Consider the following 20,167-nt stretch of genomic DNA (forward strand, 5'->3'; position numbering starts at 1 on the left):
TGTTTCCAGGTTGCCGTGTTAGCCAAATGCCCTGCAAAGTTCTAAGATGAGCAAGCATGATCCAAAACATACCAGCCGTGTCAACCCGCAGGACTTTAAAAAGCAGAAAATCAGCCTTCTCTTTCAAAAGCTGCACATGCAGAGTTCGTGAGACATCTGATGCCTTGATCACCTTGGAAGGATGCCCATTCTGCACGTAGAACACAACCGCAGTGCTGCAGAAAGAACAGCTAAGGTCATGACTGCTGTCAAAGATCACTTGTGTCAGGCATTCAGTTTACAGCCTTTGGTTTTGTTTGTTTCTGGAAAGCAAATGTCACCACTGACAAAGATTAGGGAACTCTGTCCATGGATCAGTCAACTCCATTCAAACACCATGGGCTTCATTCTGAGCAGGGAGCACCAGCAGTTCTCTGGCTTCTCAGTTTCATAGAAGAACGGTGAGGACAACAGGAAATGCAATTCCCTCCTTGATCTTACTGATGCTCGCTTTAAGAGTAATTATGTATACATTTGCCTCCCCCACTCTCATCCAGAATCTGTCACAAAGCAGTATGAGTAACTTTGGGAAACTGCATTTAAGAGAAAGAAAAGCTCAGAAGCAAGGGAGCCAGAGAAATTCATGTGGGAACCCTCCCTCCTCCCCCTGGATTATTCCCCCCCCAAGTTGGGTGCTGTTGATTTCATCCCGTTCCACTTCAGGGAACATCTTTATCTGAAAAGCAGTAATTGGAAGCTGTGATTAATTTTCCAAACTGTTTTTAAATTTCAAGAGTTTCCCAGAGAGCTAGACAGACACCAAAATGGGTTTTAAATTACCAACCAGTTAACAAGAAGTAAAGATAACTCATGTCAACAGGTTCTGCCAATCATGGTGAGAAGTTCTCTCTGGGTATGCACAGCTATCTCCACCCCTCTACACCAAGTAGAGGGGGTATTTCTACTTCAGAGTAATATACCACACTTAGGAGTATCCGCTGTGTAGTTTTCTCTGCAAAAAAAATAATTTTTGTCACCAGTTACCTGGGAAAATGTTTATAAAACACTGGGAATACCAAAACCTTAGAAAGGAAGTAGAAGAGAAGGGGAGTAAAACAGGTTTGGTTAGATACAGCTGGAACCTTATTTTGCAATATAATGCCTACTTCACTGTGAGAAAGTCTGTCTGTCTCACTCCAGCCAGCATTTGGAAAAAATAATAGCACTGTATGGAATAAAAACGCTGAAATATATGCACACATTTTATTTAAAGGAATAAATAAAAAAAACCTATACAGAGAATTTTAAATTTTTTTTTTCTAAACAAAACATGTCAGTTCTGAGCCTCCAGAGAGCTTACTTCATCAATTTTCTACCACAGCAGAAGAAATTCACCTTTTAAAGTATATCCTGTTACGAGCTATAGCATTTTTTTGTCATCTCAGAAATGATTATTTTGCAACTAATTATGAGCTGTGAAAGAGTCAATGAAAATCACAAATCTTCCTGGCACCGCAGGATATCTTTGTACCTTATATCTGAGTAGGCTTGTATCTTCTGAACTTTGATATCTGAATCCAAAACATTCAGTAATACAGCCAGCTGTCTCACCAGGGTGTCCTTTTGCTGTTCACTCAGCTGTCCTACTCCAACTTGCAGAATCAGCTCCACCAGACCACTCCTCTTGGGATCTGACAGAAGAACAACATGCTATTCTTTCAGATCCTGGCAAATATTTCAGTACCAACTGAAGACAACATGCAGTACTCAAAAGTATTTATTAATACTGTATTTTCCTGCACGTGACCCATATCGCTTATGCCCTAACCCTTTTGTGTTCTAAGAAAGTACTTAGCCTATATTTCCACATTGCCTCTGAAACAAACCTGGTGGCTCCTTAGATAGCAACAAAGCTTATCAGTTGAAAGAAAGCACTTCAATGTGTACTTCTGTTCAGCATTAACACATCTCTGCGCAGAATAGCAACTTCTGTTCCCCTAAATGCTGCCATCTTATGGTCAGAGGTAAGGAATAGGTGAGTCTAATTCTTCAGTTCCCTGCTAGTTATCTACTACTGGCTACCACCCAGGAAAAGGGAGGCAAAGATGGACTCGTATGGTAGCATGCAAGACTGTGTGAGCGAGTCGAAATGACGACGGTCAATTTGAGAAATATCAAATATGTTTACCTGCATAAACTGAGGGTTCTGTTAAATAATACTTGAACTTCTAGAGTGCCTTGCAAACAAAACAAGCTTCACAGATATCCAATGAGAATCCTGACCCAATTATTTGGACTACATTCAACAATAAAGTGAGGAACAGAAATAAAATCATTGCCCAGGAACCAGACAAACAAGAAATCTCGGACAGACCCATGATTTCAAACTCATTTCCTGAAACCTCAACTTATGCTTCCATCACATAGCCATTTATCCTGCATTTGAAAATAAGTCTATACATGAGCAATATCAAAGCATGAAAAGACAATTTAAGAAACCCTTAAATTCTTTGAGGTTTTTGTCCTTTAGGATGAAAGGAAGAAAACAAGCATAAACACACTTTCAACCATCAAACACACAAGTGCAGCGTTTCTACCTAAACTTAATGCTCAGCTCCCGTCCCTTTCCCTTGGCCAAACAGATTAACAACCAGAAAAAAAGAAACAAAAACCTACAATGAACAAAAAGCAACAAAAACTAATGAAAATATTAACTAGAAGTATGATTTTTATTTATTTAGGCTTCCAGTAAGGCAATGGTGTAATTGGTAGTTAAGAATCCTGACAACAAGAAGGTATGGAGAGACCCGCTTGCTTTGTGTTTTAACTTGAGAATCTTATCAATGTTGAAATACATAAGTGAAAAGGAGAACAAAGATGAGGTATTCACAACGTATCGATGACCTTTTAATTGTCATACCAGGCCGCACTTCAACAGTTGCTGAATCAATATCTGAGTCTCCTTTGGCATCCGTCACTTTCAAGTGAAAAGTGTAGGTTCCTTCCACCAGATTAGTTAGCTGCAGTACTGCCTCGTGGTCTGAGCCATAGATCACATCCTGCAAAAAAAAGGTACTGGGATGATTATTTAGGGGACAGAAGCATCTCTCTCATGAGGAAAGGTTAAGAGAGCTTGGGTCTGTTTAGCCTGGAGAAGACTGAAACGGGATCTCATCAACGCTTATGACTACCTAAAGGGCGGATGTCTAGAGGAGGGGGCTAGGCTCTTCTCAATGGTGCCCAGTGACAGGACAAGGGCAACGGGCACAAACCGGAAGACAGGAAGTTCCATCTCAGTATGAGGAAAAACTTCTTGACTTTGAGGGTGACTGAGCACTGGAACAGGTTGCCCAGAGAGGCTGTGGAGTCTCCTTCTCTGGAGATATTCAAAGCCTGCCCGGATGCGATCCTCTGTAACCTGCTCTAGGTGATCCTGCTCTAGCAGGGGGGTTGGACTAGAGGGCCCTTCCAATTCCTACCATTCCGTGATTCTCCAATTATATCCTCTGAGAAAGTCACAGGAGTGACTATCAATTCAGGTATCTGAATGTGAGTTCTTGCTATGGCTTTTGGGACAAATGTGACCTACCACTATAGCAGAGTAATACAAACTTGGAAGTGGGAGTTCACAGAATCACAGAACGAGGATGAGGATGTTTGCATAGTATGGATATTCTCATTTAAAAAAAAAAACCACAGAACAGCTGACATTCTCAAGTACTCACCTGCTTGAAAATCCTAGACAGTTACATTATTCTTACTCAATTTTACTCCAGTATCCTTAGTTCTGCTTTCTTACAATCCAAATTATTTCCTTTCCTTGGATTTAATGTATTTCCAACTGTTATCCCTGCCAGCTATATTTTAAGCTAAACCTCTTCAACTCTTCTCATACCCTTATGTGAATTGCTTCTAGAAGCTTTGTTATCATTTTGCTGTTTCTCCTCTCCCAGTTTTTGCCAATTTGCCGCTATCTTCCTGACTGTGAAGAGCTGTCCACAACACTTTGCGTGGATAGGCAAAAGGAGTTATCACAGTATTAGTAGCTGACATATAAACCTCAGTTTACCATGAGGTACTTCTACTGTCTGCCCTCACTCGGAGACCAGACTCCACTGCCCTAATGATCCAGACTATTCACTGCGGTCTGCCAGGCAAGGTATCTACACATATAATGCCAAACACCATTTTTATCTTAAACTGCAAGTTTCACCTCATCTGGTACTAGACATGGTTCCTTAGTCTTTATCAGCACTACTTGCTCTCTCTGAGCCTTCCTCCTTTGGAATATCTAGATTTCAGATGATTTTTCTCTCAAACACATTAGCCTGGTACTATCTTGGTACTTTTAAAGAGCCACAACTTCATTCTTCTGTCTTGAGTCTTTCCCAACCAGGTCCACATTGCTGCAGTCCTCTTACGTAGCTACCATACTCTACAATACTGAAAATGTCACAAGCCCCTTGAATCAAAGTATTAGGGAGAGCAGGGGAGACAAACCAGAAACAGGCACCATGCCTCATAGCATCTTATGAGTTGTACCCGCTTGCCTTGCTGCAGTGATGCTACATTCATAACAAGAGATGAATTTGACTCCACTTACAACCTTCAAGAAACTTACCCCAGCTGCTGGGCTTTGGCCATCTCGAATCCACAAATACGAGACAATCCCCTGGTCATCAGCAGACCTTGAGCCATCCAAGGTAACAGAGTTATTTGGAAGCACTAGAACATGCTTCCCACCAGCATGCGCCCGGGGTGGACTGTTGTTTTCTAGCCATAAAAATAGTGGAGGAGAAGGATTTGAGAAGGATTTGCTTTCAAAACATGCAAAATGTGACCTGCCATTGCCAATACACTCACACTGCAATTCTTTACCTGATGATTACAGGCAGTAACAACAGAATCTCGTGTCAAAGGTACAGGGAAAGGATGAGTGGGTAATACAGAATTTGGCTCCGGGATTATTACAACCTGAGAAAAGCAGAGCTGCACCATGAGGAGAATACCAATAAGAGGTACCATTCAAAAAACTCTTTTTCAAAAAGCATTTACAGTCTATTTACAGTCTCAAAATAACTTCTGTGTCAGTTCTCAGTCAAGCAGAGAGATTTTCTGCCTACTTAGAAACGCAGCCCAGCATGAGATCACCATGCTGGGCTCTTGTCCTCTTGAGAATCACTTATTACCTAATAGAAGCTTGTGTAAGGTCTTACATCTTCACAATGCCTGTATTTAGGCAAAGTGTATTCAGGAAACTTAGAGTAAACCCAGTTCCCGAATGCTTTTTGCTTACCGGTAGCAGTGAAATTAAGGCATGCATTGAAGTATGGCCAAAAAATACCAAACAAACATGAACATTCTCTTTCCAGAAACCAGACATCAATGAGTTTTGTTTAGAATGCAAAGACAGAGCTCCAGGAAGCTGTAAGGCTGAGTGAAATACCTCGCTGGTGTGAATATTAGGTTGGAGATAAATAAATCAACTTTGGGCAGATGTCCAGGGCATTGGCTGTAACTCTATTCTCTAGAACAATGTAGAGTTCTCTGTGATACAAGCGATCTTCTTGTCTCTTTCAAATAAACCAGTTGATTAAACTTGGCTATTGAAGCATACTTGAATCTATGATGGTAATCAGTACACTGTGGCTACACCTCACAGCATGAATGAGACCACGAGACACATCTGCGCAGAGCTCTTGCCATATATTTCTGACTAAATACCTAACAAACCCTGGAACAGTTCAACCAAGGATACCCATAGGTAAAACTGAGTCCAGCTTCTCCAACACGCATTTCTTCTGCAGTGATACCAAGTGGAAAAGAATCAAGGCTGCATTGTTTTCAAAAAAGTCAGCAGCTAAGATTTTGCTGCAACTCTACTATCATTTCATAAATGGTACAGGTACCACACTTGCAGAGCCAGAGTGCACCTCTCCCCTCAAAAAACAAGACATGCAACAGAAAGCCAAACTCTGGACCAAAAGAGATTTGAAATGTACTATGCCATCTTCTTTAAAAGGAGGCATAGGCCCATGGAAATTGCTAAAATCACTCCGTAAGGAACAAAATGAAGCAAAAGATGGTTGGATTATCACCACCTGCAAACTTGAGGATGCAACATAAGTCAACACTATGAAATCTGTCAGGAGTACCTGACAGTACCTTTTATCTCACAAAGTAAGTATTATTACCCTAAAGCCTCTTCTACAGCATGCACACTGGAAGAAAAAAATAAAAAACACCACAGCAACTGTGTCTCTGTATAAAAAAATATAGGTCTTTTAATATTAAGTTTTTAAGTGGAAATTGGTATACTCTGAGACCTCATTTCTTGGATGTTACTTAAAATCCACAGTAAAATTGCCTTTCTGCTCAAAGCTTAACTTTGAGAATAAAATAAAAACATATCCTCTTAATGAAGGAGACACACCATGGTCAAAAACAGTATTTTGGAGCATTTTTATTACAACTAATTCTAAATATATTTAACTTTAAAAAAGCTTGCAGTAAGTGAAGTTACTTCTGCCAGTCACTCACAATATTACTTTATTACAAAATAGCAGTAACTATTCTTGAATACCCTTGAAATATGACAACAGATACATTATCCTTTTCTGTTCCAATTTCCTTTACAGTCTGTCAATGATTGAATTAACTGGCAAGTTGCCTATCATATCCTAAGAAGCAGCAACTAGGCTTACCTTCCTTCACAGTAATAGAAAGCACAGATGCACTGCTTAAGCCCTGTTGGTCTTTCACGGTCAGCCTGAAGCGATAGGTACCAACCTGAAGACCAGTCACAGTTGCTATTGCTTTGTTGCCATTTTCCATCTGTACTGAGCTTGGTCCACTGAAACAAAACATCTCAAAAATAATCCTGCACAGACAGCCACATTGTTCTTACAGCAGCATCGCTCATTTGCTTTTATGTATATTGTTGTTCTACTGCTGCTATAAACACTGATGGTTAAAGAACTATAGGAGTCATGAGTTTAGTTCAGAGAATTCATAAATCCATTTTCTGCAAGATATTCAAAGCACCCAAGCATCACATACCCAGTTATTAGAAGAGTAGAAAATGCACCCCAGAAGTTCAACCTCCTCGCTGTATTATTTCACGGGAGCATGCAAACACTGTTGCTCTAAGAGCCGCTCACGACATACACAGGGTGCCAATAAACCTCTTCCTGTACCATGGATACAACAGCTGCATGAGCTAATACCTTGTCCTTTTGTTAAGGATCAATTAGTTTTGCATATAAACATACAATTACAAAGATTTGTAAAACACTGTCAATCATCATTCAAGAGTGCTTTAGTCACCTACTACTGAAAGCTCAGGCTAAACAGATTGTCAATTTACTTTATTATTCAACAAACAAGTGACTTAGAAACCCTAATTCTAAGCACTAATGGGAAAACTTTGTACAGGATGGTACCCAAGCCTGTTACTCACTTTTTAACAGGAGACAAGGAAGTTCCTGTCATTTTCTTTTAACTTTATAACAGTTGGCCTCAAACCAACACATTGGAAAACACAGGCAGAGATTGCCTAAGCTTTCCAAGTTGAACTTACAGTTTCTGTCTCTCACCCTATTACCACCTGAGCAGGAAGAGCCTCAAAGCAGTTCTCAAACAGTGCATCACCCAACACAATTGCATAAGAGGCTCTGGCACACAATCACTTTCACTTTGTTCTCTATTTTAATGCAGATTAGTAAAGCCTCTGGATACCTGATATTTTCCCAGTGATAGAAGACAATGCCTTGGTCATCTTGGCTTTTGCTTCCATCCAGTGTAGTACTTTCTACTGGGAAAGTCAATTCCTTGTCAGGGCCAGCGACTGCTACTGGAGGGCTGTTATTTTCTGTAAAAATAATATTTAGTGTACGACTTTGCTAGGTAGTCACTGGCAAGGACTGCCAGAGAGAAGACTTTACGCAGAATATTACACTACAAATTTGATATATTGGCTCAAAGGTAAAAATCACAAATATAATGTGCACAAGCCAGCAGAAAATACTGGGTGGGAACAACCAGCTCTGCAACAAGGCAAAACCCACAGCAAGTACTTCCCTTTTTCACAATCATATCAAAGGCACAGTCACATTCCAAGAATTTTGCACCATGCTCAATGCACTGTGTGAAAAGTTGTATAACAAGAGTGGTGGTGTATTCTCCTTGTTCCACCATTGCATCCCTTTCAAAACCACCCACATAAATACGGTTCATAGAATCACAGAATGGTTTGGGTTGGAAGGGACCTCAAAGACCATCTAGTTCCAACCCCCCTGCTGTGGGCAGGGACACCCTCCACTAGACCACGTTGCCCAAAGACCCATCCAACCTGGCCTTAAACACTTCCAGGGAGGGGGCATCCACAACCTCTCTGGGCAACCTGTGCCAGTGCCTCACCACCCTCACAGGAAAGAATTTCTTCCTAACATCTAATCTAAATCGACCCTCCTTCAGCTTAAACCCATTACCCCTTGTCCTGTCACTACACTCCCTCATAAACAGTCCCTCTCCAGCTTTCCTGTAGGCCCCTTCAGGTACTGGTAAGCCACAATTAGATCTCCCCAGAGCCTTCTTTTCTCCAGGCTGAACAACCCCAACTCTCTCAGCCTGTCCTCACAGGAGAGGTGCTCCATCCCTCCGATCAGCTTCGTGGCCCTCCTTTGGACTCGCTCCAACAGCTCCATGTCTCTCCTGTACTGCGACCCCCAGAGCTGGACGCAGTACTCCAGGTGGGGTCTCACAAGAGCGGAGTAGAGGGGCAGGATCACCTCCCTCGACCTGCTGGTCATGCCTCTTTTGATGCAGCTCGGGACACGGTTGGCTTTCTGGGCTGCAAGCGCACACTGCTGGCTCATGCTGAGCTTCTCATCAATCGATACCCCCAAGTCCTCCTCCTCAGGGCTGCTTTCTGTACCCAGCCTGTAGCTGTGCTTGGGATTGCACTGACCCACATGCAGGACCTTGCACTTGGCCTCGCTGAACTTCATGCGGTTTGCACAGGCCTGTCAAGGTCCCTCTGGATGGCATCCCTTCCCTCCAGCGTGTCGACCACACACAGCTTGGTGTCATTGCTGTTCTTTGTCCTCGAAGAAGATACTGGCTGAGGTTTTCTGCTGCTCCAGGTCAACATGACACCACTAGGTTAATGCCAATTTAGAGCCTTTGAGAATTTAGTACAGAAACATATAACCTCTTATTCTGTTTTCAACTTCTGCTTTTGTGGCAAGGTAAAACTGGCAACGCTACCATTTTCCTGGATATTTATTTTCCCCTTAGACCTGACTTAGACAAGAGCATCCTCCTAGTTCCACACTATAACAGGTCTAAAAGACACCTCCACACACTGTACTTCCAATTCACATTCTTGATTTCTGCAGTAAATGCCTACTGTAAAGTTTTTCCAGAAGGGGTCATCTACAAAAAGATGTGTAATAAGCAACAACAGGAAGATAAAACATTGCCCCACGGTGGAATGTGAGACCTTCAGACAGGCAGAAAAGGCCACTTTGGATGCAACAGGCAAACATATTACAAAAAAAAAAAAAAATCTCATGAGGGCTGGACATTTTGGGCTCAATTCATCACTTGGCTCCCAAATCTAAACAAATGTGTGAAAGATGCAGCTTTTGAAAATTCCTTACTTGAAACTTTTCCCTAGGAAGGGCAATGCAATTCTAGTGAGAACTGAAATCACACAAGGATTCTTGGAGAACTGCAAAACAGTAAGAAAAATGAGCAAAGCACTGACTGATACTCTGAACAGCTTTGCAAAACAGATTTTGGAGGATATTAAACTCAGAGCTACATTTCAGCTTTTAGAAGTACACTCACATCTCTGCAGGCTGACTTACGTAATCAGGCCGGTGTGAGCCCTTAGGATCACCACCTAGGCATTCTACAATTCTACAGTTCTTTTTCCTGTTTGCTTTGACAGAAAATGGAGGTGGAAGAGTCCTTGATGCAGGGATACCAGACATTCAGACTGCCATCTCAGTGCTGCAATGCGGGGAGATGAGGCATTTGAGGACAGTGCTAAGGCATCAGGCTAGCCCACCCCAAGGGACCCAGCCCTGCCTGCAGCTGACTTACCAGGCTGCACAATCAGTGTGACCTCAGCCGTGGACCGCTGCCTCGCAGAGTCTGTAACAGTCAGCTGAAACGTATAATCTCCCTCCTGCATTGCAGATAACTGGAGGTACGGCGTCCGTACTCCCTACATAGCATTCATAAAAAGAGGGAGCGTGAGATAAAACAGAAATGCTCATGGATTATAAAAGGTCTTACAGAGTAAATGTGAAGAAAAAATTTGTTTTAATTCATAATAAACACAGTGTTTGAGCAAGCAGTTTAAGCATCTTGCAGACAAAGAGGCAACATAAAATTTGACAGACAGATGTAATGTATTCATTATTGCAACTGTCCCTATAGCCCAGAGAAATATCTATAGAACAATAAACCTTAATTTTTTATGCTGGTATAATTGCTGCATTATTTCTGAACAATAATTGTAAAACTCATGGACACACTGACTTTCTCAATTAGGAAATTAAACACTGATAGAAATTACTACAGCTTATTCCATTTCCTTAGAGATACTTTAAAAACAAACATCATGACATTCTTTAATATAATATTTCTAAAAATGGTTAAACACAAAACCAAGCTTGACTTCATCCCAGCCAGATAGGTTTATGGAAAAAGCATACTCAGGATGGAGTTGACTTGTTTAATATACTCTTCTAGCAGTATCAGCTGATATCTGTATAAGCTCATAAAATGACTGGGCCCAGCTATAGGTCCTTTTGCTAATAAAATGAACATTTGTGGCATGTCTCATATGAGGAATAACAAATCACAATGCAATTAGGTTATCTTTTTTGGATAAAGATGATAATGAGAACTAAGGGACTAGATAAATGATTAACTAACCATCAGAGGTACTTGTTACATTGCACTCTAACCATGGATACAATGTAACACACCTGAGACCAGCATCCTCGACTTTAGGCACACAAAAAAGATTACCATGCTCTTGAAAAGAAACTGTAAACTGCTCTTGCATCTCCACATTAAATACCCAAAGAATCCATTAGATTGTCTCAAGCAGTCATTCCCTTCTTTCAGGAAGATTGCTTTATGATTGAATAGCTCTTAAAACCTACAAGTTCAGGTTGTGTTGATGCTTTTGGAAAGTGTTTATCTTGGTAAATGAACAGAAATAAGCCATTAAGCTATAAGCCCTTCCATAGTTTCGTAATTGCCTCTACAGTATATGCTTGCATCAATGTTACTCCTTTCCTAAACAGATCTACAAAGTGATCTCTTTCCAGTTCTGAAGGTATAGAGCAACATTTCTGCAGCATAGCAGAAACCATGTCTCAAAAAATGGCTTCTGAGGTTCAGCTGGCTTCATTACATTAATTACCTCAACTACCTACAGAGCTACAAGAACCTCCAACTTACTGAGTGCAAGTCTACTGAAAATTTTTATTAACTTTTCTCAGATTTAAAAAAAAAATAAAGCCATGAAAATAAGAGAACAAATTCAGTTAGCTTTCACAGGATACCTATGTTTTAGTGAGCGTAAAAAACCCCTACCTCAGAGCACGGCTGCATAACACTGCCAAAAGTCTTGTCATCTTTCACTCAGAAAATTAAGTTTCTGTTTGCGTCCTACTTTCTGCAGAAGAAGGTGTTACAAGAAAACCCTGACTACCCCCACATTCTCCCAAAAACAGTCTTCTAGCCTCTCAGAACATGGAAACCTGTGGAGCAGGCTCTAGGGTCCAAGGACAGACATTGTGAACTTGAAGCCTTTCCAAACCACCAGGGAATAAACAATAGCAAGAATCAGAAATGGCAACAGGAATCAGGGGGGAGGTGGGAGGGATGAGAAGAATACATCGGGGTGGTGGGGGGAGCAGAAAGGCACTTTAGATATTTCAGTGCTTCTGAGTAGCTACTTCGGTATGTATTTGCTCACATTAGAGGCAAAGAAAAAGAGCTTTCCAATACTATGTAAGGAGAAATAGACATACCTGCATTGCTACAACTTTGCCTTTGCTTTTGGGACTGAGCGACCACTCATAGCTGACAATTTCATGGTCATCGCTGCTCTGGTTTCCATTCAGCGTGATGAAGTTCTGGGGCAAGGTGACTGCCTGATTAGGTCCTGCATTGGCAATAGGTGGGTAATCCACTGGTTTGTTGACAGTCAGAGATGCAATGGTGGAGTTAGCGGCTCCATCTGAATCAATCACTGTGAGTCTACAACAGGAAAAACAATATTGGAAATCTGTTATGACTGGACTTCTGCCAAGTCCTAAGTTCAAAGTTCAACCTTTTCTGGCACTCAGAGAGCAAAAACACCACCTGAAACAGAGCCACTGATTAGATTATATGAACTTCTGCTTCAAAGTCCTCAACTAAGGTGGGAAAGAAATTCAGAAGACTGTTTTCAAACACAGCTTTCAAACTTTTTTTTTTTTTTTCTTAAAGTCTAGCAATTCTGGATCCCAAATGAAACCCTTTCCCTGCAGTCAGTGGCAACTCCAGCAATTTCAAACATATTTCACTGCAAATTCTTTTAAAAATTTACTCTGTGAAAACCAGGGATTTCATTCATCACTCACAGTGGAACAGTTCCTGTTAACACCTACATCCAAAACTACTCTGCATGTTCAGAAGCTCTGCTTATAGCATAGTAGCAGTTCCTAACTTCTTATTTCTTTTTGGCACAATTATTAATTTTAACAGAGCTTAACATCAGCTCAGATTTTTGCAGATGTCAAATCACAAAACTAAGAAAGTACAGGGTTTAAAAAAAGCACTACTGACTCTCAGAAATGCAATGACTAATCATCTTAAAATGAAACTGCTGCAGACACCTGAAAGTGATGAAAGGCTACCCTGCACAGTGTGGAAACCAACTACATCTCTTATTCACATCTCGTGATAACTGCATACAGCTGAACACTGGAAGCTTTCCCTGAGTAGGAACAAAACTAGTGCTCATTAATTCTCTCATTAGGGAACACATACTTTTGCAGTGGGTGCACATCCATGCATATCAGCAGCACTGGATTTTGTTGACCAGCTAATTTCCTGTAAGCTTGAACACACTGATCTATTGTTCAAGCACCTCAGCCTCCCCGCAAAGGTACAGAGATATAGCAAGTGATTTCTTAATTGCCTAGGGTTTGGAACATGTTTAGAGCATTGCTTATAAGCGAGCTCTGCCCTTTTTAATACAGAAAAAATCCTATGCTCATTTCTGCCACTGTACAATATGGAACAATTCCAGTAAAGAACACAGAATTAAAGTTGAAGATATGCAAGTTTTGGTGAGGCTTATGCAAAGCACCACATTTGACATACATGTATGCTGGCTTCAACATTCTGCTGATGCTACATTGATACATAATATATTGACTGGTAGGCTGTTACCCACTGGCAGCCAGATAATCCAGGCTGGGTCAGTGGGAAGTCTGCCTCTGTGCAGACTAGGCTTTAAGTTAAAAAGTTCACAAAATGAACTCTGGTTTTAACTAAAACACCCAGAACCACAACCATTGCTTCCATTGTCTGGACAAAATCCAGATTCAGTAGTGCATAAATGGAGGAAAACAGTAGCAAGGCAAAGGCTTTTATGAAGAACGGAATGACTCAAAATCAGCACACAACACTGCCTTGCGAGGATCAGTCTCTCAATACTGTTCTGACTGCAACCACCCTCCAGGGGATGACTTTCACAGCCTGACTGCAGAGTCTCATCTCAGGACACTTGCCAACTTCTAAGCTGGGGGGGGGGGGGGGGGGGGGGAGGGGCAGGGGAGGGAGATACATTCTGTCACAGTTGTTATTGCAGGGAGTGGGAGGTATTTAATTTCTGGTACTTTGTTTCCATAACTTTGTGTCGTAAAGTATCACAAAATCACTGCAAGCACTTTTTAAGCTCCCTGTGTTTCTCCATTGTGCAAAATGAAAGGTAACAGCATGCAGAAGAAAAATTAAGTTTTTTCTTTGAGGAGGTACATGTGAGCACAAAGAGAAATACTTAGCTGACATCACAGAAATAGTTAAAACCCCAAAGGAAAGTACGCGTGCAGGTACCTGAAAGTGTAGTTTCCAGGAACAAGGTTAGACAAGTGCAAGACAGGTGTGTCAGCAGATGCCTTCTGCTCTCGCAAAGGACCTTTAATTTCCTCCCAGTGGTAACTCACTATCTTCGTATCATCTATACTTTCTATGTTCATTAAAGAAAAACAGATCAGTTTCTTGTAGCAATTGCTGGAATGAACACTACAGTCTTTCACGCACTGATCCCTAATTGGTTTTCTGCAATTATCTTTTCAAGCATATTCAATCAGGGTTTATGTACCATAGCTGTTAAAACCACAGATTCCAAGCTACATTTGGTATGGTTTATCTAAACAAACAAGAAATTCTTCACACACACACAAATTAAAAAAAAAAAAAAAAAAAATCAATCTCAGATTCTGCACATTCCAAGCTGTCTGCTCTCAGTAATTATGAACACACTTATCTCATCATACCCATACCCTCATCATGACAGCTCTCTACCATGGCCTCTGGTTGCTCTGGCATAAAGGCCTTCTGGGCAGGGCAGGGTGAAGCTGTAAGAGTAGCTGCTGTTTGGAGCAGCCTCCAATACACTGTATCTCACCCCCCAAGTGGGCTGCATCTTATCACTTTTTTATTTATTAAAGTAATTTATAACTGGACTCAAATCCCTGAAATACATCACGTTTCAGGGAACTTCTGAGCAAGAAGAAGGAATTTCACTTGTAATTGACAAATAATGTTGTAACTCTATATTAAAAACAGAGGATATAAGCACAGGATGGTCCAGTACATACGACTGCCATCAATGAAGGTAGAAGTTGTAGGCAAAGACACTTCCTGTACTTTGGGTGAAGCAACGGCAACAGGTGGCTGGTTAACTCTGACTGCTGTGAGAAAGATGGGGAGAAGAGAAAAAAAAGTAGTGAAAGCCCAGGCAAGACTAATCTGATAATTCTACAGATCAATAGTCCCCTGTGATCTAAATCTAGGATTGACAGCTTTGCAGCATCTGCTGTCCTTTTTGGACGAGGGTCAGAAAAAATTATGGAAGAGTAGCACACTGACACAGCAGTCTTCCGCTGCAGTCACTTCTGGCTGGTGTAATTTAGATCAGACCTGGACCTCTAGAGCCAGCTCAGCACCTAATTGCTGTTCCTAGTTGTTATGGAGAAGAGGACCATAAAAGGTGGCATGATGCTTTCTCAGGTCTTGCCCGAGGAGGGTACAAGGCCAGAAAGCACTTAAACACAGTAAGCAAGATCCTTAACCGTACTTCCTTAAAATGCTTTATAGACACCAAGGTATGAAACATCTCTGCATGACTGGACTACCAGATGCCTTTGACAGATAGTAACTGACAGACTATTAGATAAGCATGTTGTACAACTACTTGCGTTGAAGAAATTAATTTATTTTAGCCAACCAATTTACCTGGTTTGACTGTGACATTTACAAAACCTTCACCAAAGGCATTTTCACCAGACACCATCACTTTGAAGGCATAAAGTCCCACCGATAACTGAGACAAACACAGAACAATTATGGTTACATGTAGAATTATACAAAAGCAGTATGCATAAATGTGCCAATTATATTGTAAACAGAGAAAAGTCTGGATATCTAAAAACCTAGAGCTCCTTTTATAAACACATACATAAAAGGCCACTAGTCACTGCCCAGCAGTGAGGAATACAAAGCAAGCACTTTGGAATTTTTACTCTTAGAAAATTATTAGAGCACTCCAAAAAAGACACTTCTAATCTGGCAAAGATTTGGTGACACATGCAAGTGAAGATGACTCTGTCAGTCATTCCTTGAATCAAGGTGCCCTTCCCCACAGGTTACACTCCTGTGAAAGGACCACACAAACACAACAGGTCTGAGCTTACAACTCACTCACATGAGAGAGCTTCAAAGTCTGGCTGTGCCTGCGCTCCATTTCACCGCCATAGTCAGAAGGGTGAGTAATTAAGCTCCACTCATAGGTGTAGGCTGTTTCTAAGAGCAATAACACAGCATAAGAGTAATCAGTTTTACCTTCGAGATAAGCCCAGGAAACAAAAAAAAAAAAAATATCAAGTTCGCTATCCGTTAGATAAAATGCTACAGTAGGAAATCATGACTGCTACTGTTTGAGCCTGCAAAATCAAGCAGTACGAACAGATGTTAAGCTTCCACAGCGTGCTGTAACTTGGTAAAGCAGAAAGGATGTAATGGACTTCACAAATACCTGACTTCCTCAGAAAAAACAGCTTCACATGAAGTGAATGCATTTTACATAGCTACCTATGAAATATGTATTCTTTGCTGCTGCAGCTTGAAAGCTGGTAGTTTTAAGGTAAATGTTGCATTCAGAACCTACTTTCCCCCACCTTTGCTTTACAGCAAGATACTATGACCTGGCTCACATCATCTTTTGGTAGGAACTACAGGCCTTCTATTGAACCATTTGGCTAATGAGTTCAGGTTCTGAAAATAAAAACCACTTAAAAATAAAAATATCATCAATCCAAAGGAGGAAGTCGTCTCTGCAGTTGGAGCCACAAAATAGGGAGTTTTAGGAGATGAGAAAAATGTTTTTATCCTGAGGTGTGGATGTTCACGTAACTCAGGACTTGTCTGCATTTACAGGTTGGTAGTGTGTGCATCTCCTTTAATGGCAAGACCTTTCAACTCACCTGTAGGCGGTGGCGGGACAACAAAGGCATTCAGTTCCACCTCATTTTTGGGTAGCATCACTTGTATGTTATCTCCAGCAGATACAATAAGTTCTTTTACTGTATTTAAGACAGAATAAGTACATTATGTTTTAACAGATTGGATGGATATAAATTTAGTATCTTCAGATATTATTTGTAATGGATTAAGTAAAATTTGACAAACACTCTACAGTGAATAGGCAAGGGTAAGTTAAAAAAAAAATATTCCTCAATACATAGTCAAATAACAATCTATTATAATCATGACTATGGCTCCTTCACCTTTTACCAAACCAGAATTTTTCTTCTTCCCTAAATATGAAGTGTCATTTCCCCTACTTCTGTTTTAAAGAAAAGAGGGAATTAAAAAATATGCAATTACAGAAGACAAAAAAGCCATTTGCACTAGAACAAACCTTATTAAATAAAGTAACATAGCCTATACTAGAACTCTAATATCATGTCTTCTTTCACCAAGAAGCATTACTTCTATGTTTGTGTGGCACACCTCAATGACCAGCTCAGTGTCCCTTTTAAAAATTCCACTAGTGCAGCAGGGCAAAGGTGTTTTTTTGTAGCTGAACTGCACATTCAATGTATTTGCCATCGAGGAACACCCTCCTAGTTCTCATCTGTGAAAACTCTTTCCTCTTCCAAAAATGCCAAAGTCCACAAATCCAGTCCCCAACAGAAACATACCAAAGCATAACTTCAGGAAAGGTTCCCGTAGATCTATATTTCAAAGGTTTTAAATGTCTTCCTTTTAATATTGGGAACCCACAGAACAAAGGTTCTCCAAGTTCACTAGTGTCTAAATGTCCAACTTGCAAACTCTGAATAGATGAGCAAGAGGCTACTCAGCAGTGGCAGCTGACAGGTCTAAAAATGGATGAAGTGAAGAGGCCACAGTGACAGCACACTTTCTGTCACTGCTACTTAAGTGCACCCAAGGCTCCGTAATTGCTCATTGAAAGAAGCCCTAGACACCAGTGGAGTGGAGGTCTGTACTTCTAAAAATCCTTTGACTTCCACTTGAGATGAGAATAAAATGTCTAGATAAGGGTGATGACCAAAGGAGAGAAGGAGGGATTGTCTTTGAGACTTCCAAGACAGTGGGGCTGAGCATGCACAAACCTAAGGTAACCTTTGTACAAAGCAGTACTTATGGTGAGTTTCACCACAACCTTCCCTTCAGCTTCTTCCAAGCTCCTTTTTGAGTCCTCTTCAGCCTCCTCCTGTGAAGGAGGAGCTGCCTAGTCAATACTCAATGGTAATGATGATCCATTGCCTTGGAGAAGGATCTCTTGTAGCTCATCTCTTCTTGCGATCTCCTACAGCTATTCTGGCTGGCAGGTTACAGCGTGGCAGAGGGTGCTGAGAATGTCCCAAACCAGATTTGCTCTACCAGGAACCAAAGGGCTTAGCTCTCCATATCCCTCAGTACATCAGGAGTGCAGAAGAACACACATTTGTGCTTCCCTGCTTCTTGTGGCCCTTCTAACCCTTTGTCAGGGTGCACAGGGAGGCAGGAAACTCAGCAGGAGAAAGGAGATACTCTAACATACACATAGAATTTAACACAACTACAGAGGACATAGTGGTTAAACATGTCCTGTTTTCAAAATAAAAACTTTTGCTCTGCAGCTGGAAATCTTATAAGCTTCCTCACAGCTTCGGAATTAGAGTAAAACTTTGTTTTCCCCAGGATGAGGAGGCCATGTTCTCCCCCGCTAAGGGCTAGGCTTCCTCAGGTCCCACCAATGTTCCTGCATGATATCTGACAGCTATATATGGTGGGAACCCTACTGAAAAGTTTCTAGGAAGGAGAAATGTTCTCAAGAGTCACATAAAAATAACAGCATGCCTAGAAGAGGCTATTGTGAAAGTCCAGAAAGCCTTAGGTATTTCTCACCAAGTATAAAAATGAACCCATTTTAAAAAGGCCCTTAATCTGTGCTTTTTGCTTTGCTATGTTTGCTTGAGTTATAATTTCCCACTAATGATGGATTTGATCAGTTCTGCCTCAGAAGTAACTGGCTAAGGGGTCTGGAGTTTGCAGTGTTACTCTAGGTTGACATGCTTAAAGTGGGAGGATGTTACATTTGGATAAAGAGCAAGCTTGTAACTAAAACCAGGTTGGAAGTCTGACATTAGTAAAGCCATCCCCACCCACCATCCAACCTGCAGGTACCCCTCAGATCTCCGGCTATGTCAGAACATTACCTGCTTTAGCATCAGTAGCAGGTGGTGTGAATTGCTGCATGGGCTCAGGTGACACAGTATTAGTGGAAAGTAGTGTGATTCCACCTTCAGTGACATTCTCTGGGGCCATTGTGGGAGTCTGGGTTTTCTCTGACACACCTGGGGAGAAATCCAGTTTGTCTGAAGAAGGGGAAGGCGTAGCAGCCTGAAATTGAATTAAGGAAAGAGTTGTCATAAGTGAGCCACTTTCCACATTTCTAGATTTAGAAGTATGCTGTTTTTTAAAAAGCACGTAGTGTGAACCTACTGATTCATGTTACTAGGAGGTTTTATTCATATACAGAATATCTATCAAAGGAACACTGTTTTGTTTGGTGGGTTGTTTGTGGAGGTTTTTCCCCCTCCCTCATCAGGTTTTGTGAGAAATACTAATCATTTTCCAAGTTTCAGATGCAGAACAGGGTAGGCCATGGTCATCAAAATGAGGTAACCTGGAATACAACTAAAGCTATCAGTTCTCAAAATAATAAAGAACAGTAGGACAGATCTAAATATAGTCATAAACCTTTAAAAGTCAATGACAAAGTCTGTGTGGTGAATATTATTGTGTTCATGCTGTATACAAACAAACATAACAGAATCATTGCCTCTTACTCTATCTGCTCAGACCAGAACTCGCTCATGCCTTCTTACTTCCTCACCACTAATCAAATGCCCACTTCAGTCACACTTCAGTAGTGTTCTTCTCACTGACCCACCTTGGTAGTAAATCAGAACTGCAGCAAAGGACATAGCAAGTTTTGCAGGAATAACTCAGCATTATGTCAGCCTTGCCCATCACCTTGCCCCCTTCTCTGGTCCCATCACTTTTCAAAGACACATTAGTCTGAATGGGCCAACAGTTTTTCCTTATATTCTCAAGACTTATTTCTGACCTAACATCTAGAGAAAAGCATTTTGCCAGTTTGGGTACTGTGTGTGGCACATGAAGCATCACATACTGCTATTATTTGTACATAATCTATTAAGTGAAGCATAGGATTATGAAGGATGGTAAAATGCACGCTTGTATCACAGAATGGCTGAGGTGGAAAGGGACCTTTGGAGATAAGTCTAGTCCAACTCCTTTCCTCAAAGCAGGGTCAGCTACAGCAGATTGCTCAGAGCCGTGTCCAGTCAGG

At 41.1% G+C, this 20,167-nt stretch overlaps 1 protein-coding gene across 9 annotated transcripts in view; it reads right to left on the reverse strand.

The window, feature by feature from the left end:
* KIAA0319 (KIAA0319 ortholog) overlaps nucleotides 1–20,167 on the reverse strand; it is a 61,898-nt gene that overhangs the window by 11,052 nt on the left and 30,679 nt on the right. For 7 of the 9 annotated variants that reach the window (XM_054816535.1, XM_054816533.1, XM_054816530.1 and 4 more), the window contains 14 exons: nucleotides 19,008–19,191; nucleotides 16,764–16,862; nucleotides 15,986–16,083; nucleotides 15,517–15,604; nucleotides 14,880–14,972; nucleotides 14,113–14,245; nucleotides 12,039–12,267; nucleotides 10,090–10,213; nucleotides 7,717–7,849; nucleotides 6,684–6,832; nucleotides 4,601–4,752; nucleotides 2,900–3,038; nucleotides 1,511–1,670; nucleotides 73–215 (listed from right to left, as the gene is read on the reverse strand). In XM_054816535.1, the coding sequence (XP_054672510.1) occupies nucleotides 73–215; nucleotides 1,511–1,670; nucleotides 2,900–3,038; nucleotides 4,601–4,752; nucleotides 6,684–6,832; nucleotides 7,717–7,849; nucleotides 10,090–10,213; nucleotides 12,039–12,267; nucleotides 14,113–14,245; nucleotides 14,880–14,972; nucleotides 15,517–15,604; nucleotides 15,986–16,083; nucleotides 16,764–16,862; nucleotides 19,008–19,116 (1,849 nt within the window). In that variant the 5' untranslated portion in view covers nucleotides 19,117–19,191. The remainder of the gene's footprint in view (nucleotides 1–72; nucleotides 216–1,510; nucleotides 1,671–2,899; nucleotides 3,039–4,600; nucleotides 4,753–6,683; nucleotides 6,833–7,716; nucleotides 7,850–10,089; nucleotides 10,214–12,038; nucleotides 12,268–14,112; nucleotides 14,246–14,879; nucleotides 14,973–15,516; nucleotides 15,605–15,985; nucleotides 16,084–16,763; nucleotides 16,863–19,007; nucleotides 19,192–20,167) is intronic. The other 2 variants (XM_054816534.1, XM_054816536.1) reach the window with 2 other exon arrangements.

The sequence above is a fragment of the Grus americana genome, chromosome 2, assembly GCF_028858705.1.
Source record: "Grus americana isolate bGruAme1 chromosome 2, bGruAme1.mat, whole genome shotgun sequence".
Classification (NCBI taxonomy): domain Eukaryota; kingdom Metazoa; phylum Chordata; class Aves; order Gruiformes; family Gruidae; genus Grus; species Grus americana.